This window comes from Hylobates moloch, unplaced genomic scaffold, assembly GCF_009828535.3.
Source record: "Hylobates moloch isolate HMO894 unplaced genomic scaffold, HMol_V3 SCAFFOLD_3, whole genome shotgun sequence".
Taxonomy (NCBI): domain Eukaryota; kingdom Metazoa; phylum Chordata; class Mammalia; order Primates; family Hylobatidae; genus Hylobates; species Hylobates moloch.
This window is the reverse complement of record NW_026652278.1, coordinates 155,370,086-155,389,152: the sequence shown is the minus strand read 5'-3', so window position 1 is coordinate 155,389,152 and position 19,067 is coordinate 155,370,086. Positions and strand designations below refer to the sequence as shown.

The 19,067-nt window shown below is 34.0% G+C and overlaps 1 protein-coding gene across 6 annotated transcripts in view; it reads left to right on the top strand.

Annotated features, from left to right (window-relative positions):
* SPOCK3 (SPARC (osteonectin), cwcv and kazal like domains proteoglycan 3) overlaps positions 1–19,067 on the top strand; it is a 501,843-nt gene that overhangs the window by 478,740 nt on the left and 4,036 nt on the right. For all 6 annotated transcript variants that reach the window (XM_058436862.1, XM_058436863.1, XM_032148876.2 and 3 more), the window contains 3 exons: positions 5,858–6,079; positions 14,900–14,962; positions 18,860–18,997. In XM_058436862.1, the coding sequence (XP_058292845.1) occupies positions 5,858–6,079; positions 14,900–14,962; positions 18,860–18,997 (423 nt within the window). The remainder of the gene's footprint in view (positions 1–5,857; positions 6,080–14,899; positions 14,963–18,859; positions 18,998–19,067) is intronic.

Genomic DNA, 19,067 nt, shown 5'->3' with positions numbered 1-19,067 from the left:
ATTAGATTTTTTTCTCAGGTATTCTGAAGACTCTTTTAAGATACATTATACATTTGGGGCTACTATATCTTCTTGTTGAACTCCTTATCATTATGTGATGTATGGGTACAAAAACACAAATAAAAAGTAATAAGATCTCATGTTTGATAGCACAGTGGAGGAACTATAGTAAACTGTAATTTATTGTAAGTTTCAAAATAACTAGAGAAGAGGACTTGGAATATTCACAAAACAAAAAAGTGGTAAATGTTTGAGATGACGGATACTCCAATTACCCTGATTTGGTCATTATTTGTTGTATATTTGTACCCAAATATCACATATACCCATAAATGTATAAAGATATTATATATCCATAAAACTTAAAAAAATTCATCTTTCTTTTTTAAAATATATTTTCACTGGGTAAAGTATACTGGGTTGAGAGCTTTGTGTTTTGTTTTATTTTGTTTCAGCAGTTACCCCTGTCATGCCACTGTTTCTGACTTGCGGGTTTCAGCTGACAAATCCACTATTTTCTTTACTACTCTGGTGAAATATGTATCTATTTTAGAGATGTTTCTCCTCATCACTCTTTAAACAGTTTGACTATGGTGCATCTAGATTTTGTCTGTATATCTGTTTATTTGATTGGTTGGTGTTTATTCTGTTTAGTGTTCTCTAAGATTCTTATCTCTGTGGTTTGATGTATTTCATTAATTTCGGAGAATTCTAAATTAATCATTGAAGTATTCCTCGACCCCATTTTTCTCTCTTTCTTCTTCTTCTGGTATTTTAATTACTTCTCTCTTAGATCGTTTGATAATAACCATAGCTCTATTATGTTCTGTTTTCCTCCTACTCCTTTTCACCTTCTTCTTCTTATTCCTTTGTCTTCTCTCTTCTTCCTCCTCCTTCTCCTCTGTTTTATTTTATTCTCTTTCTACTTATCATCCTCTGCCTCTTCCTCCCAAACAATTCTATTTGTTTCTTTCCTATAGTTTCCATCTGTAGTTTTAACACAAGTGTTCGCCATTTATACTACAGCCTTTAACCTATTAATCATTGTAATTTTAAATTATTTCTCTGATTATGTCCACATCTGTTATTTCTAATCTGGTGCTACCGAGTGCTTTGTCTCTTGGCAGTGTTTATTGTTGGTTTATTTTCTTCCTTTTATACATGTCTCTATCTTTTTGGTTAAAACTGGATATATTGTGTAGAACAGTAGAGATGGATGTAAATAACATTTGTGCCTGGAAATAGTGATGCGTCTTCTTTTGCATGGCTTTTAGTACGGCAGTTGAGCCAGTCTATTCTGATAATTAACCTAAGTTTTGGCTTCGGTTTTATTCTTGTTATCCTCAGTGCATCTCGGGCTTCAAGTAACTATAGCATTGACTTGTGCTTAGCGTGAGACTGGCTTGCCACAGCCTTTTTCTCCATTTTTTTCTTGATTTTTCCTTTGCAACTGAGGCTCAGAGAGGGTCCCCCTTCTTGATTGTACCCCTCCCCCATTGATAGAAGGTTGGCACTTCTTAAGCAACATTTGCTACTCTGGTAGTGGGAGCACTCCTTCATATTTTTGTTAAGCTACAAAGAACTCAAACAAATTTATAAGAATAAAACAAAGAACCCCATCGAAAAGTAGGTAAAGGATATGAACAGACATTTCTCAAAAGAAGACATTTATGCAGCCAACAGACACATGAAAATATGCTCATCATCACTGGCCATCAGAGAAATGCAAATCAAAACCACAAAGAGGTACCATCTCACACCAGTTAGAATGGCCATCATTAAAAAGTCAGGAAACAATAGCTGCTGGAGAGTATGTGGAGAAATAGGAATGCTTTTACACTGTTGGTGGGACTGTAAACTAGTTCAATCATTGTGGAAGACAGTGTGGTGATTCCTCAAGGATCTAGAACTAGAAATACCATTTGACCCAGCCATCCCATTACTGGGTATATACCCAAAGGATTATAAATCATGCTGCTATAAAGGCACATGCACATGTATGTTTATTGCAGCACTATTCACAATAGCAAAGACTTGGAACCAATCCAAATGTCCATCAATATAGACTGAACTAAGAAAATGTGGCACATATACACCATGGAATACTATGCAGCCATAAAAAAGGATGAGTTCATGTCCTTTGTAGGGACATGGATGAAGGTGGAAACCATCATTCTCAGCAAACTATCGCAAGAACAAAAAACCAAACACCGCATGTTCTCACTCATAGGTGGGAATTGAACAATGAGAACACTTGGACACAGGAAGGGGAACATCACACACTGGGGCCTGTTGTGGGGTTGGGGGAGGGGGGAGGGAAAGAATTAGGAGATATACCCAATGTAAATGACGAGTTAGTGGGTGCAGCACACCAACATGGTACATGTATACATATGTAACAAACCTGCACGTTTTGCACATGTACACTAGAACTTAAAGTATAAAAAAAAAGTGGACATCTTTTCTCCCCTGTATTGAAAAAGAAATGAGACAGAAAAGGAAGTGGAAGAAGTGGCTTTGAAGATGAGGAAAGAGACCACAAGCCTAGAAATATGGATGGTGGCTAGGTGGAAATTGTCCTCCACTGGTAGCCATCAAGGACCCCAATACTGTAACTTCAAATAACTAAATCTTGCCAGTAACCCCACTGAAAAAAGAAACAGATTCTTTGCTACAGCCCCAAGAAAGGAACTGCAGATACTTTGATTTTAGTGTTTTGAGATCTCTGTTGGACTTTCAGCTTACAGAATTATGAAATAATGAATTGATATTACTTAAGATATTAAATTTCTTGATCATCTGTTACAGCAGCAATACCAAACTAACATAGTTAATTAACTATATTTTACTTTTCGGTGTTTGCTCTAGGGTTTGTATAGTATAAATCATTAACTTACCACAATGTACCCTCAAATAATATTGTAACACTTTACATATGCTGTAAGAAACTTACCAGAGTACACTTCCGTCCCTACCCCAGCACACACACATTTTGTGCTATTAGTTTCATACATTTTAATTCTACCTATGTTGTACCCTCCACAGTACTTTGTTATGGTTTTTGCTCTAAACAACTCATTATCTTTTAAAGTGATTAAAATGAAAGGAAAAAGTTTTCTATGTTTACCTACATATGTAGCATTTGTGGCCCTCTTCATTGCTGTATGTAGATCCAAATTTCCATCTGGTATTATTACATTCTCTGTCGTGGTATTATTACATTCTCTGTCATTATTACATTATTATATTTCAAGAGTTGTAACTCTTGAAATCTTTCAGCTTTACATTGTTTTTAGAAGGTCTTTCTTTTAGCTTAATTTTTGAAAGATAATTTTGCTAGATATGGCTTTTTCTTTGTTTAAGCACTTTAGAAATTTTCCGTTGTCTTCTGGGCTTCAAAGCCTCTGAGGAGAAGCTTGCTGCCATTCTCATCTCTGTTTCTCTGTGCGGAATTTCTCCTGTTTCAGTATTTGTCTGGCTACTTTTAAAGTTTTTTTTTTTTTCTTTTTGATGCTGGCTTTCACCAATTTGTTTATGGCATGCTTTAGTTTGGTTTTCTTTCTTTCTTTCTTTCTGCTACTTGATGTTAATTGTACTTTGTGTATCTGCATTTGTAATTGTTGTCAAATTCAAAAAGTTGTAAGTCACTGAACCCCCACACTTCGAGTAGTCTTCTGAGACTCCAATTGCTGATATGTTAAGGCAAGTGACATAGTCCCACAGTTCAATAAGGCTCATGGTTGGTTTTTCTTTTTCATATTCTTTCTCCTATGTGCTTTATTTTGGATAATGTCTTTCATATGTCTTCAGTTTCAAGGATTTTTTTTTTCTTCTGAAGTGTCCAATGTGCTTTTAATACCACCCAGCATGTATTTCATTTCATTGATTGTATGTTTCATTTCTAGACATTCTAGTTAGAATGTTGCATATAGTCTCCAGACAGAAAACCCTAATTGGCAAATTCCTAGCTCCTGGTATTCTGCTCAGTTTCTCTGGGTAGTTCCTTCAACCTACAAAACCCTGTAGCACATATCTCATCTACTTCTGCATCCTGCAAACTGAGTCTGAGCTTTCAGAACTGGTTAAATCCCAGAGAAGTTTTTGTCTTTCATCTGTTTGGCTGTACCCAACTCTCTTTCCGCAGTGTTCTCTTCCTGCCAGCCATAAGGTACATAACAGATATTCATTTTGGAATGATATGGCCGTTTCTCTATGCAGACCCTTGTATACTTTGGATCAAGGGCACACCAGAAATCTCACACCAAGGTTACTTTATTCATGTAATCCCTGGGCATTTGGCAACTTCTGGTAATTAGAATAGTTTACACCAATATCTCAAAATATACTGTTTTAAAAATTTGCTTCAAGGTAATAGGGACCTAATCTACATTTTAACCTTACATCTCCAGAACCAAGGTGAGCGCTTGCACAGAAAATAGGAAATAAGGAATTCATGTTTACTGTTTGTTTGAGTAAGATAACTCTATTTTGATTCTATAAACAATTTTACAAGAGAATGTAAACAACAACAACAAAAACACTGAAATTCTTTATACTTTTATGAAAATGCCGGAAATACGTCTTTTACCTTTGTATTCCCATTTTCTAATATGGTGATTCACAGATATAGGCATTAAATGTCTTCTGAAAATTAATAAATTCCCAAAAGTTTGTGAAATTGTAAATTTTTCAAGCCCCCAAATCTCCTATTTAATTTTTAATCCTAAGTATCTATATTTTTATTTCTATTATTTTTATAACTCAAAGTATAACAAGAAAAAAACTATCAAAATAGATTTTATATTACTAGAACATAAAATCAGCTACAAAATCTGAGAGAATTGCACTCAGAAATGTTTAAACTACTCTTCATACCCTGTTGTTGAAGATTACATCTTTTTGATACTGTTTTCATAAGTCCCCATGTCTCCAATATACCCTCTTTTCCATGCAAGTAACCAAGTTATTAGTTTACTTTCACTTGTAATGAGTAGAAAAGAGAAAATTAAACAACTAGATAAGCAACATACATATGAGAGCTCACTGAATCCCTAAAAATAAGAATTGTTAAAAGCAAATTTTTAAAATAGTTCAAAACACTGACATTGCATCTGATGCTATTTAGGAAACAGGTTTGTGAGGTCTGCAGCTTACCAGGGGTAACCCATGTGGAATAGTGTGTAGCTTGAATACAAACCCAGTTCCATCATCTCTCTATACCTGCTCTATCCAGTGCACCATCTGGCCTCCCCTAATAACACATTTGCATTTGTAAAATTTCCTTGAGGGAAGCAGGAGACCAAGTGGCTGTGTAAATTACGTGATGATTATTCTTTCTCTGGTCAACAGGTTTATGTGAAATAGCACAGTCACCATAATCCTACCAAGATATAGGGAATTATTAAAGTTATTACTTATTTTGTGTAAAGTATGCTTCTAAGATCATATTTTCAGTTCTGTGAATAAATATAAATTTTATTTTTTGTTCATAGGATATTTTAAAATAGTATTTTCATATATCTAATGAGACATTTATCATGATATACTGTTTATTCAAAGACGCTTGATCAGTAAAGTAATATAAATAATATATAATTATAATAGTAACTGCCATTGAATGAATGACTAATTAGTACCAAATGCTTTCTGGTTAATTAATTCTCACAACTATCCTGAAATGTAGATACTACTATATCCACTTTAATTTGAAACAATTTACTCATGATGAATTTAATGCTCTACTTCTCTAACTATTCATTAGATGTCCTACACTAGCTACCTGCTATGTTGACTTATTTTGCTTTCTGTGAATGGTGCCTTTCATATTTAACTAATCATTTTCTTTTTTTGCCTTTAGGATTTGATACCAGCATCTTGCCAATTTGCAAGGACTCACTTGGCTGGATGTTTAACAGACTTGATACAAACTATGACCTGCTATTGGACCAGTCAGAGCTCAGAAGTATTTACCTTGATAAGAATGAACAGTGTACCAAGGCATTCTTCAATTCTTGTGACACATACAAGGACAGTTTAATATCTAACAATGAGTGGTGCTACTGCTTCCAGAGACAGCAAGGTAAAAGATGAGACCCTTACAGATGCAAATAGTTGACCTGCATGTCAAATTTTACTTATTTTTTAAGAAAATAAAACAGTACACTATGCTCATTCATTTTGTATATGTTTTTGTAGTTCAAGTGTTTCATAAAAGAGTAAATAAGAAGCATGTTGAACAAATAACTCTGCCAGAGATACAACACATGCTAAATAAGATGAAAAATAGTAATTAATATTTTGTATTAATGCACTACATTATAGTTTCCATTATGAGCCACCAAGAAGCACATAGAGATATTAAGAACATAGATATTAAAAGTAATCATTAAAATTAATTTGCTATCTGCTTTGCCCACGATGTAAAATAAATGGATTTTTTATCACTATACTGTGGAGTTTTAATGTTCTATGTTGTGATCTTATTAAATGAGTTGAATGAACCAGAGCATTCACCATAAAGTTATTTTTACTCATGTGATTTTAAAATGATTTAGTCTTTCAAACTTTTCCAAATAGCTTACTTTTTATAAAATTCACTGGCAGAAAAAGTGTCTTAATCCTAAGGAGGAGGTGAGGTAAGTGAAAAGTTGGAATGACACCAATTATTTATGCATCTTTCTGTATTAGGAAATGTAAACATAATGTAAAATTGGCATCAGGCTTATAGAATCAATTGAATGATAATTTATATTAAATATGTATAGGGGAAAAACAAGAAACTCACATTCTGATAAAGTTTTGAGAAACTAAAGAAACAATGGTAAGTGTAATGTTGATGTTAATTTAGGAAAATACCCTGGGAATTAATGCGGTAAAGCTTGCTATTGTCAATGCTTTTTTAAATTCTTGACAACTAAGAGAAAGAACAAGATACTTGACATTATCAATGATTATCAGTCTTCGATAAGGAAAACCAGCACATTATATGGGGTATTTTATTATCTCAGTTACTTTTCCATATTTAGTAATAGTTCAGTAATTAGGGATGAAATGAATATGCATAAATTGATTAGTGGTGAGTCAACAGAAGCTTTAGTTGAGTACAGTAACTTAACTATTTATAAACCGCTCTAAACAAAGTTTTAAAAATACATTTACTGTATTAAAATATTTGTTACACACACAAACACACATTGTTGGCTACATTACATATGTGCTTTCAAGTTAAATACTCCTAAAAACTTACATCCTAGTATTAATGACGTGTACATTTAAATAATTTAAATAATAAAAAGTAGTAAATCCAGCTAAACTGCCAGAAAAATACACATAGTCATGTACTCTTTTCTTATGATGACAAATGTTATTTTAATTTTTAATTTTTATTTTTTGGTGTTATGGTAGCATATTTTTGGTGTCTATACACAAACATTTAAAATATTCTGAATAACTCTGAATGCTTCGTCTACAGAAATAGATAAATACTTTTATCTTAGAATATTCTTAGGTTCTGTAGCAATATTTGCAGGATTGATTAAAGGTCCCCATAGCAAAATTTTATTTGATCTATGTTTCACTTAAAGAGCAGCATTCTCCCCAAGTGTTAATTTTTGTATAGCCATATGAAGATTTACTCTCTCAGATCATTTAATGCATAGCAGAAATAGTTTAATAAATGGTACCTAAGCTAGTTAAAGAGATTATGCAATTTCTCTAATGCTTAGAAGGGTTTGGCTAAACTCTTAGCCAACATTTCATTACTTTAATTGCTAGAAGTTACAAAAGTTCTCAGGGTAACTGAGAGGGCGTGCTAGTGATATGAGACAACTTTGTTTTTATGTATTCTTTTAGTTCAATAAGTAATTTTATTAAAAAATAACCATTAATTTATATGGTGATTTTTTTCAAATATTCCATCTTAGAATGTTTTCCTGAAATTCTTGTTTACTGTAGCTATAAATATATATGTGTGTGTGTGTGTGTGTTTGTGTGTATATATATATACATATAGCTAATCTATATATAGTGGCTATACATAGAGTGTTCTCTCTCTCAAAAATAGGACGGAATGAGAGGTTATTTAATCTGGGCTTACTTAAAACTGCAATGAAGACTACAGTTGCATAATGATGTTTTTCTAAAAAATAATTTTCACATTATAAAATTAAAGTTAATTTTGAAAGTTTAATAAATGAGGTTAAAAATTTCAGCTGGGCACAGTTGCTCATGCCTGTAATCCTGGCACTTTGGGAGGCCAAGGTGGGTGGATAGCATAAGCTCAGGAGTCCGAGACCAGCGTGGGCAACATGGTGAGATCCTGTCTCTATAAAAAATACAAAAATTAGCCAGGATTGGTGGTACACGCCTGTAGTCCTAGCTACTTGGGGATCTGAGGCAGGAGGAGGAGGTTGGAGGTTGCAGTGAGCTGAGATGGCACCTCTACACTCCAGCCTGGGCAACAGAGTACCAGAGTGAGACCCTACCTCAACAACAACGACAAAAGGAATGTACAATTTCGAGCAAGTGAAATATTTGTAGTTTTCTAAGGTAAAAAAAAGTTTCAATTATAATTAAGAAACAAATTTGTTTCTATGGCTAACTTTCTAAAATCATGACAATTAAGCAATACAAAATGAACATGGTTGTAATTTGTAGAATTCTTTATTCTAAGTAATCCTGAAAAAGTAAGTAGGAGGAATATTCATTTGGGATTTTAGCTACCTTACGTGTTAAGAATGTGCTTTCATAAAAGTATGTCTACTTTTACTTACTCTAAAAAGTAAATCGTTTATTAGTTGCTATTCTATTGAAAACGCTGTTGTGTAAGATAAAGAAAACTAACATTTATTCAGCTCCACCTAGTCTTTCGTGTACATAAAATTATTACTGAAATAGCCCTGTGAAAGTATAAATATTCCCATTTTATGGCTAAGGACTGAAGTTGATTCATATTCAATAACTTCACATTATGAAATGAGTACATGAATCAACTGGTATTTGAAATGAAAACTCCTTGATTTCTCTCTTCAAATATTTGTAATTCTACTTTCAGAAATAGCAAGGTAATTATATATAAAATGTCATAGAATCATCAGTGCAACTTATTGGATAGTCTTATTCAGTACGAATAACATCAACAAGTCCTTTTCCAATAACTAGTTTCTGCAGTGTTTTTTCTCAGGAATGAAATGAAAATTAATGACATTATTGGAGGTTATGTACATATTTAATAAACAGGAAGAGATATGAAAGTGTAGTGCATGGGGGATTAATTCATTCGTTTTAAAAGATACGGTTTTCCTATTAAATAAACATGGAGGATTTGGAATTGTGAATATTTGAAATTTCTATGAATGAAATGAATCTAATAAAGTTTAAAAGTATAATCATTCTATGAGAGGCTACATGATCAATAACGTATTGAGAAGAAAAGTGATTAAGGGCAGTGGCTTACTTAAAAAACTGCTAGAGGGCTGCCTTGTTGTAAAACTTCAGGGCACCATTGATAGTGCAATTCAGGTAGATGGTACTTGTTGGAGTTGTGCAGTACACAGCCTGTGCAGCCATATACTGCCAACTGAAAGATTCATTCACAAACTTCCATAATGCCCACTTTCTTTTCAGTTTTGACTCTATATTATCCATATATATTTGACAGCTAAAAACAAATATTTCTTAGAAATGACTGCTTTCAAGTATACAAAACATACTTTGTATTGTAGTAACTGTTGGAAACATATAAGTATTTTAAATTTATTTATCCCAATTACATTTTCTTTAGTTCAAAATTTCATGGGTAAATAAAAATGCACTGTTACTGTTGTGTTGAAAATTACCAATTCCTAATATAATGACTCCAATGTAGGGGTTTGGGTTTTTAAATTCAGAATGCAGAACAATGAACAATTTTATATTCAAAACAAACAACATCCAGAAATTTAACCTCTATTTTTTTTTCATTCTTCTTTTCCCATATTGGTTTAGAACAATTAACAAAAAATTTTGATTAAATTAAATTTTAGATTTTATTAATTTGTGATTCTCATACAGTTTTTAAGCACATAAAATAAGAATTTAGCATAAACTTAAAACACCTATTGATAGTAAACACACTGGGGGAATACATCTTATGAGATTAATCCATGTCTCTACCCTAAGCTGACCTATTAGTCCATACCCTATATAGACCTAATAGTCTGATTCTGTACAAACTTTAATGCAATTAGTTAGGTTACTATTCTTTTATCTAGATCAGTTCTTTGCATGTGAGTTTAAATGATAGATGAAGTCTCAGTTAACTGCTCTAAGAATACCTAAAGGCCAGACTTACAGAGCTGGCTTATAAATAATGAGAAAATAGTTTAAAATCAAATATTATAGGTACTTGAACAATCCAATCAGTCATGATTTTCGTGAAATTCTAAAATGTTCCCTTACACAGAGCTTGTAACACTGGTAGTCAGGCTTATTCTCTTAGGTTACTAATCAAAATTCCAATCAAATGTATGTGGATTTTCAGATATAGACTCAAATGCACAAAGATGTTCAGGTAAACATTAGAAATACTATTTCTGCTTTACAATAACTAGCCAATTGCAACTAGAAGAACTGTTTTCAATGTAATATTGAAACTTCAGCTGGACTCTTTCCTCTTAGTTCTCAGATGTCGTATTTGGTGAGCTATAAAATTTTAAATGTCTATAGAAAAAACTATGCAATATGATTCCTAATTCATTAGTATAAGAGACTCAGAAGATTATTAGGAATAACAAAGGGATCAGTTGGATCAATTTCAAAATGAAATAGAACAATATGGTAATTATACAAGATTTCAAACATGTTTCTTTTTCTTTACATTTTTTTTTTTATTTTTATTTTTTTATTATACTTTAAGTTCTAGGGTACATGTGCACAATGTGCAGGTTTGTTACATATGTATACATGTGCCATGTTGGTGTGCTGCACCCATAAACTCGGCATTTACATTAAGTATTTCTCCTAATGCTATCCCTCCCCGCTCCCCCCACTGCACCACAGGCCCTGCTGTGTGAAGTTCCCAACCCTGTGTCCAAGTGTTCTCATTGTTCATTTCCCACCTATGAGTGAGAACATGTGGTGTTTGGTTTTCTGTCCTTGTGATAGTTTGCTCAGAATGATAGCTTCCAGCTTCATCCATGTCCTTACAAAGGACATGAACTCATCCTTTTTTATGGCTGCATAGTATTCCATGATGTATATGTGCCACATTTTCTTAAACCGTTCTATCGTTGATGGACATTTGGGTTGGTTCCAAGTCTTTGCTATTGTGAGTAGTGCTGCAGTAAATGTACGTGCACATGTGTCTTTATATTAGCATGATTTATAATCCTTTGGGTATATACCCAGTAATGGGATGGCTGGGTCAAATGGTATTTCTAGTTCTAGATCCTTGAGGAATAACCACACTGTCTTCCACAATGGTTGAACTACTTTACAGTCCCACCAACAGTGTAAAAGTGTTCCTGTTTCTCCACATCCTCTCCAGCACCTGTTGTTTCCTGACTTTTTAATGATGACCATTGTAACTGGTGTGAGATGGTATCTCATTGTGGTTTTGATTTGCATTTCCCTGATGGCCAGTGATGATGAGCATTTTTTCATGTGTCTGTTGGTGGCATAGATGTCTTCTTTTGAAAAGTGTCTGTTCATATCCTTCGCCCACTTTTTGATGGGGTTGTTTGATTTTTTTTCTTACAAATTTAAGTTCTTTGTAGAGTATGGATATTAGCCCTTTGTCAGATGGGTAGATTGCAAAAATTTTCTCCCATTCTGTAGGTTGCCTGTTCACTCTGAAGTGAAGAAGCTATTAAGTTTAATGAGATCCCATTTGTCTACTTTGGCTTTTGTTGCCATTGATTTTGGTGTTTTAGACATGAAGTCCTTGCCCATGCCTATGTCCTGAATGATATCACCTAGGTTTTCTTCTAGGGTTTTTATGGTTTTAGGTCTAACATTTAAGTCTTTAATCCATCTTGAGTTAATTTTTGTATATGATGTAAGGAAGGGATCCAGTTTCAGCTTTCTACATATGGCTAGCCAGTTTTCCCAGCACCATTTATTAAACAGGGAATCCTTTCCCCATTGCTTGTTTTTGTCAGGTTTGTCAAAGATCAGATGGTTGTAGATGTGTGGTATTATTTCTGAGCACTCTGTTCTGTTCCATTGGTCTATATCTCTGTTTTGGTACCAGTACCATGCTGTTTTGGTTACTGTAGCCTTGTAGTATAGTTTGAAGTCAGGTAGCGCGATGCCTCCAGCTTTGTTCTTTTGGCTTAGGATTGTCCTGGCAGTGCGGGCTCTTTTTTGATTCCATATGAACTTTAAAGTAGTTTTTTGCAATTCTGTGAAGAAAGTCATTGGTAGCTTGATGGGGATGGCATTGAATCTATAAATTACGTTAGGCAGTATGGCCATTTTCACGATATTGATTCTTCCTATCCATGAGCATGGAATGTTCTTCCATTTGTTTGTATCCTCTTTTATTTCATTGAGCAGTGGTTTGTAGTTCTCCTTGAAGAGGTCCTTCACATCCCTTATAAGTTGGATTCCTAGGTATTTTATTCTCTTTGAAGCAATTATGAATGGGAGTTCACTCATGATTTGGTTCTCTGTTTGTCTGTTATTGGTGTATAAGAATGCTTGTGATTTTTGCACATTGATTTTGTATCCTGAGACTTTGCTGAAGTTGCTTGTCAGCTTAAGGGGATTTGGGGCTGAGACGATGGGGTTTTCTAGATATACAATCATGTCATCTGCAAACAGGGACAATTCGACTTCCTCTTTTCCTAATTGAATACCCTTTATTTCTTTCTCCTGCCTGATTGCCCTGGCCAGAACTTGCAACAATATATTGAATAGGAGTAGTGAGAGAAGGCATCCCTGTCTTGTTCCAGTTTTCAAAGGGAATGCTTCCAGTTTTTGGCCATTCAGTATGATATTGGCTGTTGGTTTGTCATAAATAGTTCCTCTTATTTTGAGATATGTCCCATCAATAGCTAGTTTATTGAGAGTTTTTAGCATGAAGCGCTGTTGAATTTTGTCAAAGGCCTTTGCTGCATCTATTGAGATAATCATGTGGTTTTTGTCTTTGCTTCTGTTTTTGTGATGGATTACGTTTATTGATTTGCATAGGTTGATCCCGACTTGATCCCAGGGATGAAGCCAACTTGATCGTGGTGGATAAGCTTTTCGATGTGCTACTGGATTCGGTTTGCCAGTATTTCATTGAGGATCTTTGCATCAATGTTCATCAGCGATATTGTCTAAAATTCTGTTTTTTTGCTGTGTCTCTGCCAGGCTTTTGTATCAGGATGATGCTGACCTCATAAAATGAGTTAGGGAGGATTCCCTCTTTTTCTATTGATTGGAATAATTTCAGAAGGAATGGTACCAGCTCCTCTTTGTACATCTGGTAGAATTCGGCTGTTAATCCATCTGGTCCTGGACTTTTTTTGTTTGGTAGGCTCTTAATTATTGCCTCAATTTCAGAGCCTGTTATTGGTCTATTGAGGGATTCAACTTCTTCCTGGTTTAGTGTTGGGAGGGTGTATGTGTCCAGGAATTTATGCATCTCTTCTAGATTTTCTAGTTTATTTGTGTAGAGGTGTTTATAGTATTCTCTGATGGTAGTTTATATTTCTGTGGGATCGGTGGTGATATCCCCTTTATCATTTTTTATTCCATCTATTTGATTCTTCTCTGTTTTCTTCTTTATTAGACTTGCTATCAGTCTATCAATTTTGTTGATACTTTCAAAAAACCAGCTCCTGGATTCATTGATTTTTTGAAGGGATTTTGTGTCTTTATCTCCTTCAGTTCTTCTCTGATCGATCTCAGGACCATTTGTGACACCAAAATCAAGTCATTCAAATGCCTTCTATAAAATGGCAAAATATTGACATACAACCTACACACATCCTTTTATATACTTTAAATCATCTCTAGATTTTTATTTTTTGAAAATTTTCGATTTGCGTTTGGTTGAATCTATAAATGCAGCACTCACAGGTATGAGGGCCAACAGTAAATATAAGAGTAATAATGTAAGGCAAACTATATTGTGATTATTTAGAATTTTACATTTCTCTACGAACGTCCTCCTTCAAGTGGTTGAGTTTGAAAATAGGCAAAGACTATTTCCAAACTGGTTTAAATGTTTTCAGCTTATTTTTAAAATAATGGCTTACCAGAAATAATTTTATATTATATCCTGTTCTTAAATTGCATATATGGCTGAAACTAAAAAGACCAATATCTCTTAACATTATACAATATTAAAATTTATAATAAGGTCTTTAACATAACTGGAAATAAGCATTAATTTTTTCCTAGATTACTTTGGTAACACAAAATTACTTGTCTATATCATAGAAACTTTTAAATGAGGGGAAAACATAATCAGTTAATTGCTTCAGCAGCAGTCGATTAGTTGAATTTACATTTCTGACTTGATTGACCTTTTAAAAGTAAATGATAAGAAGTATTTTTCATCATATAAGTCTCTTTTATACTTTTAAAAAATCCAATCCAGGTGTTCTGAGGAAAACCAAGGTGATATATTGATAATTAGGAAAGTAGTATGAGTGTTCTCTCTCTATATATAGATAGATATTAGATAGACAGATAGATAGATTAGATAGATGATAGATAGATAGATAGATAGATAGATAGATAGATAGATAGATAGACAGACAGACACATGCATGTACCTATGTGAAAGTATCTTTATAAGTAAACCAATTAATATGTAATACGTGTCTTCTGAAGGCACAAGAAGACTAAGTGAAGTTTGATAACGTAGAAATTACACTTTCTTTGTTTAACTACAATCCTTGAAGTAACATTTTTAATGTCATTGCAGACCCACCTTGCCAGACGGAGCTCAGCAATATTCAGAAGCAGCAAGGGGTAAAGAAGCTCCTAGGTGAGTAATAGATCATTCTTCTGAAGGCTTTATTGCTTACATAAATAACCCCAGGGAAACAGCAACATAAAATCAATATTAATCCAACAAAGACAGACTGCACTAAATTTCAGCAACAAAATTTATGAACTTTTTGAAAGCCATTAAACTTACTTTTATTACCTTACCTATTGAAATATATTATGTCTGTTTTATTACCCTAATATAATGTTCATGTTGAAAGTTATTAAGTAAAAAAAGAGATTTAAGCAATGCTAAAGTTAAAACAGTAGCAGAAAATTCAGTTCAAATTCTATGGTTAAGATTTAAGAATTGATGGCAAATTATATATATATATATATATATATATATGCTATTTAAAGCAAGTAGTTTTATAAATTGGGTGAAAAGGTGCTCTGAGTACCTCAGGGAAATTTGAACGGACTTGTTAGTATTTTTCATTAGTGTTTTTTACTACCCTACTTTTAATAAGTAAATGTATAAGTAGACAGATAGATATTTCAGATTTTATTCAAAGCCTTGAAATATTTGAATGTTTGGATATAAACAGATTATTAAACTGTTACATATGAATGGCTTATTCTTATAACCTTACAATTTTTAAATAAACTATTTTTGGAATAGTTTTAAATTTAAAAAAACAGTGACAAAGGTAGATAGTTTCCAAACATTCTTCACCCAGCTTTCACTAAATATAACGTCTTGCATGTGCCCAATAACGATGGAACGTTTGTAAATATCTAAGAAATTAGCGTTGCTGTAATCCTATTAAGCAAGCTTCAGACTTTATTTGGTTGTCACCAGTTTTGCCACTGTTCTTCTTTTTCTGTTTTAGAATCCAAAGCGTGACAGCACACATGCAATATTTCTTTTCACGTATATTAACACACTCGTGTATTTAGTGGCACATAACCCTAATGTCTCTGGATCTGATTAATCTGGTTTATATTTTGACTTACTATCTTTGTAATTACAGTATATTATGTTTAAATAAGAGGATTTTTCACATTACTTGCAAATCCTTGTTTCAGTGCCCATTGTACAAAATTAAAAGTTTAATGTTTTGTAATAAAACATTTTTCGGTGTGAAAACTACTGATGATAAATGCTACAATGTGTCATGTTTCCTTTAACCCTGTTACAAGATGCAGGAGATATCACAGCTCACAAATGAAAATAATACATTCTGGCTGGGCACAGTGGCTCACGCCTGTAATCCCAACACGTTAGGAGGCAAAGGTAGGCAGATCACCTGAGGTCAGGAGTTTGAGACCACCCTGGCCTATATGGCAAAACCCCACCTCTACTGAAAATACAAAAATTAGCCTGGCATGGTGGTGTGTGCCTGTAATCACAGCTTCTCTGGTGCATTGCTTGAACCGGGGAGGAAGATGTTGCAGTAAGCCAAGATGGCACCACTGTACACCAGCCTGGGTAACAGAGCGAGACTCCATCTTGGAAAGAAAAATAATAATAATATGTTCTTATATAGGTTTGTCTTGGCAAATCAAAGTTTAGCCGTGTACCATAAAGAAAGCCATTGAAATTCAACTTAAAAATATTTTCTACTTAAGTTCTATTAGTAGCAAAAATCTATTAGAATACAGGTCTTGATTATTTGAAGGTATAAGAAAAAACTTAGTTCCCATTTGGGAAGAGTTACCTTCATTATTCTTTCATAATATAAATGAAAATGATTGTAGAGAACAATAAAGGCTTTAAGCATTTCTTCTAATTTGGGTGGGGTATTAGTACACATCTGAAATGGATCACTTGTTATATAGGAGTATGGTGCCACATGTCCTGATTTGGAGGTTCAGTCTTTGAAAGGAAAAGAGAATACTCTTAAGAATTATGCTAAAACTGCAGACATCAACCAACTTTACTGGCATAAATTATCAATTATGGTCACACTAACTATACATCATAACATGTTTATGTCAAATTCAAATGGTAGTTGTAAGAGCTGTAGATGTAACAATTGAATTTTTTCCTTATTTTTTCTGGCCTTTAATCCATAGAAAGTGTTCTGAAGTTAATGATATTCTGTATATCTAATTGAAAGATCAACAGTTCAGCTATTTTGAATAAATTATAGTTTTTTAAACTAAGTTAATCTACATATAACAATTTTCAAACTTTTTGAGATAGTGAAATTATGATGTCATATGGTTACAAGACTAAGTTTTGTCCTTTATCCATTTATTTATTTATTTATTTTTAATTTCACCAAATAACTATTATGCTTCTGGTCACAGAAAAAAAAAGGCAGAAAATAAAAGAAAACATTCTTATCTCCTATAACTTATATTCTAGTGTTGGAGTACCTATTTAAAAACACGACTTCATTTTTAAATTACTAATTAAGGGTTTATCATGAGCATTGTGCCATAGAGTATGTTAGATTTTATAGATATAAAAATAAATCTCTGGTCGGGGATGATGGCTTACACCTGTAATCCCAGCATTTTGGGAGGTTGAGGTGGATGGATGACTTGAAGTCAAGGAGTTTGAGATCAGTCTTGACAACATGGTGAAACCCCATCTCTACTAAAAACACAAAACTTACCTTAGTGTGGTGGTGCACGCCTGTAATCTCAGCCACTCAGGAGGCTGAGGTAGGAGAATCACTCGAACCTGGGAGGCAGAGGTTGCAGTGCACTCCAGCCTGGGCGATGGAGTAAGACTCCGTCTTAAAAAATAAATAAATAAATGAATAAAAATATTTATCTATCTGTTCTACTATTCCCAATAGACTGCGTTCCCACTCGACCATGGGTTTGAGATGTTGTTCACACCACAATGAAAATGAAGAGAACCTAAATATTTCTAACCATAGGCGATATCACAATGTAGTGGTGAAAGTATGCAAGGACAGTCAACACACACACACACACACACACAACACACACACACACACACCACACACACACACACACACAACACACACACACAGAGAATGGAAGAAGCAATCAGAAAACATCATTCTCAGTAAACTATCGCAAGGACAAAAAACCAAACACCACATGTTCTCACTCATAGGTGGGAATTGAACAATGAGAACTCATGGACACAGGAAGGGGAACATCACATTCCGGGTACTGTTGTGGGGTGGGGGGTGGGGGGGGCGGGGACAGCATTAGGAGATATACCTAATGCTAAATGACAAGCTAATGGGTGCAGGAAATCAACATGGCACATGGATACATATGTAACAAACCTGCACATTGTGCACATGTACCCTAAAACCTAAAGTATAATAAAAAAAAAAAAACAAAACTCAGTAACAACAAAAAAAAAGGAATCTTTCATTTGAAAAGAAGACTTTAAATTGTGGATCACATTTACGTCAAATCTTAAAGTGGAAGAGAGAGGAGAGAGATTCTAGTTGACATAATGTGCAAAGAGACAAAACAGCATTGAATTTGGGAAAAACAGCTTGATTTGGAAAGAACTTGGAATATAGGAATGAACATTTGGGGAAATGAAAGTAGAAAGTTGGCAGCGATGAAGGCAGATGGTGACAGGTCTTCTGCCATGCTACGTGGTCTGGGTGATTTAATATAAACATGGCACTAATCAGATTTTAATTCTGTATTGTGCCTCTGAAACACTACCCTTTGCACAGTGAGAGCTAGTAAGATAGTAATTTGCTTTACAAAGGAGATGAATCCATGAACTATAAAAAGTTCACTGTGGCAACGGCCAGCTCCATGACAGAAAAGACTTCCCTGATTTCTTCTAAGGCATCACTGGTATCTATCCTGGAATATAGTGGACACTCCATATGTGTATGTCTTTAATGCATTAATGCATAATGGGTGCTTCTCAGAAAGGAGCACAGCTCATTCATAAACTACATGTGTGTGTTTGTATGCCTGCGTGTTGTTTCAACAGGACAGTATATCCCCCTGTGTGACGAGGATGGTTACTACAAGCCAACACAATGTCATGGCAGTGTTGGACAGTGCTGGTGTGTTGACAGATATGGAAATGAAGTCATGGGATCCAGAAAAAATGGTGTTGCAGATTGTGGTAAGGAGAAGTGTCACTTATTTCATAATTTTCTAAGCACAGAATTAAGTGCTTTAGAGCTTCATTCATT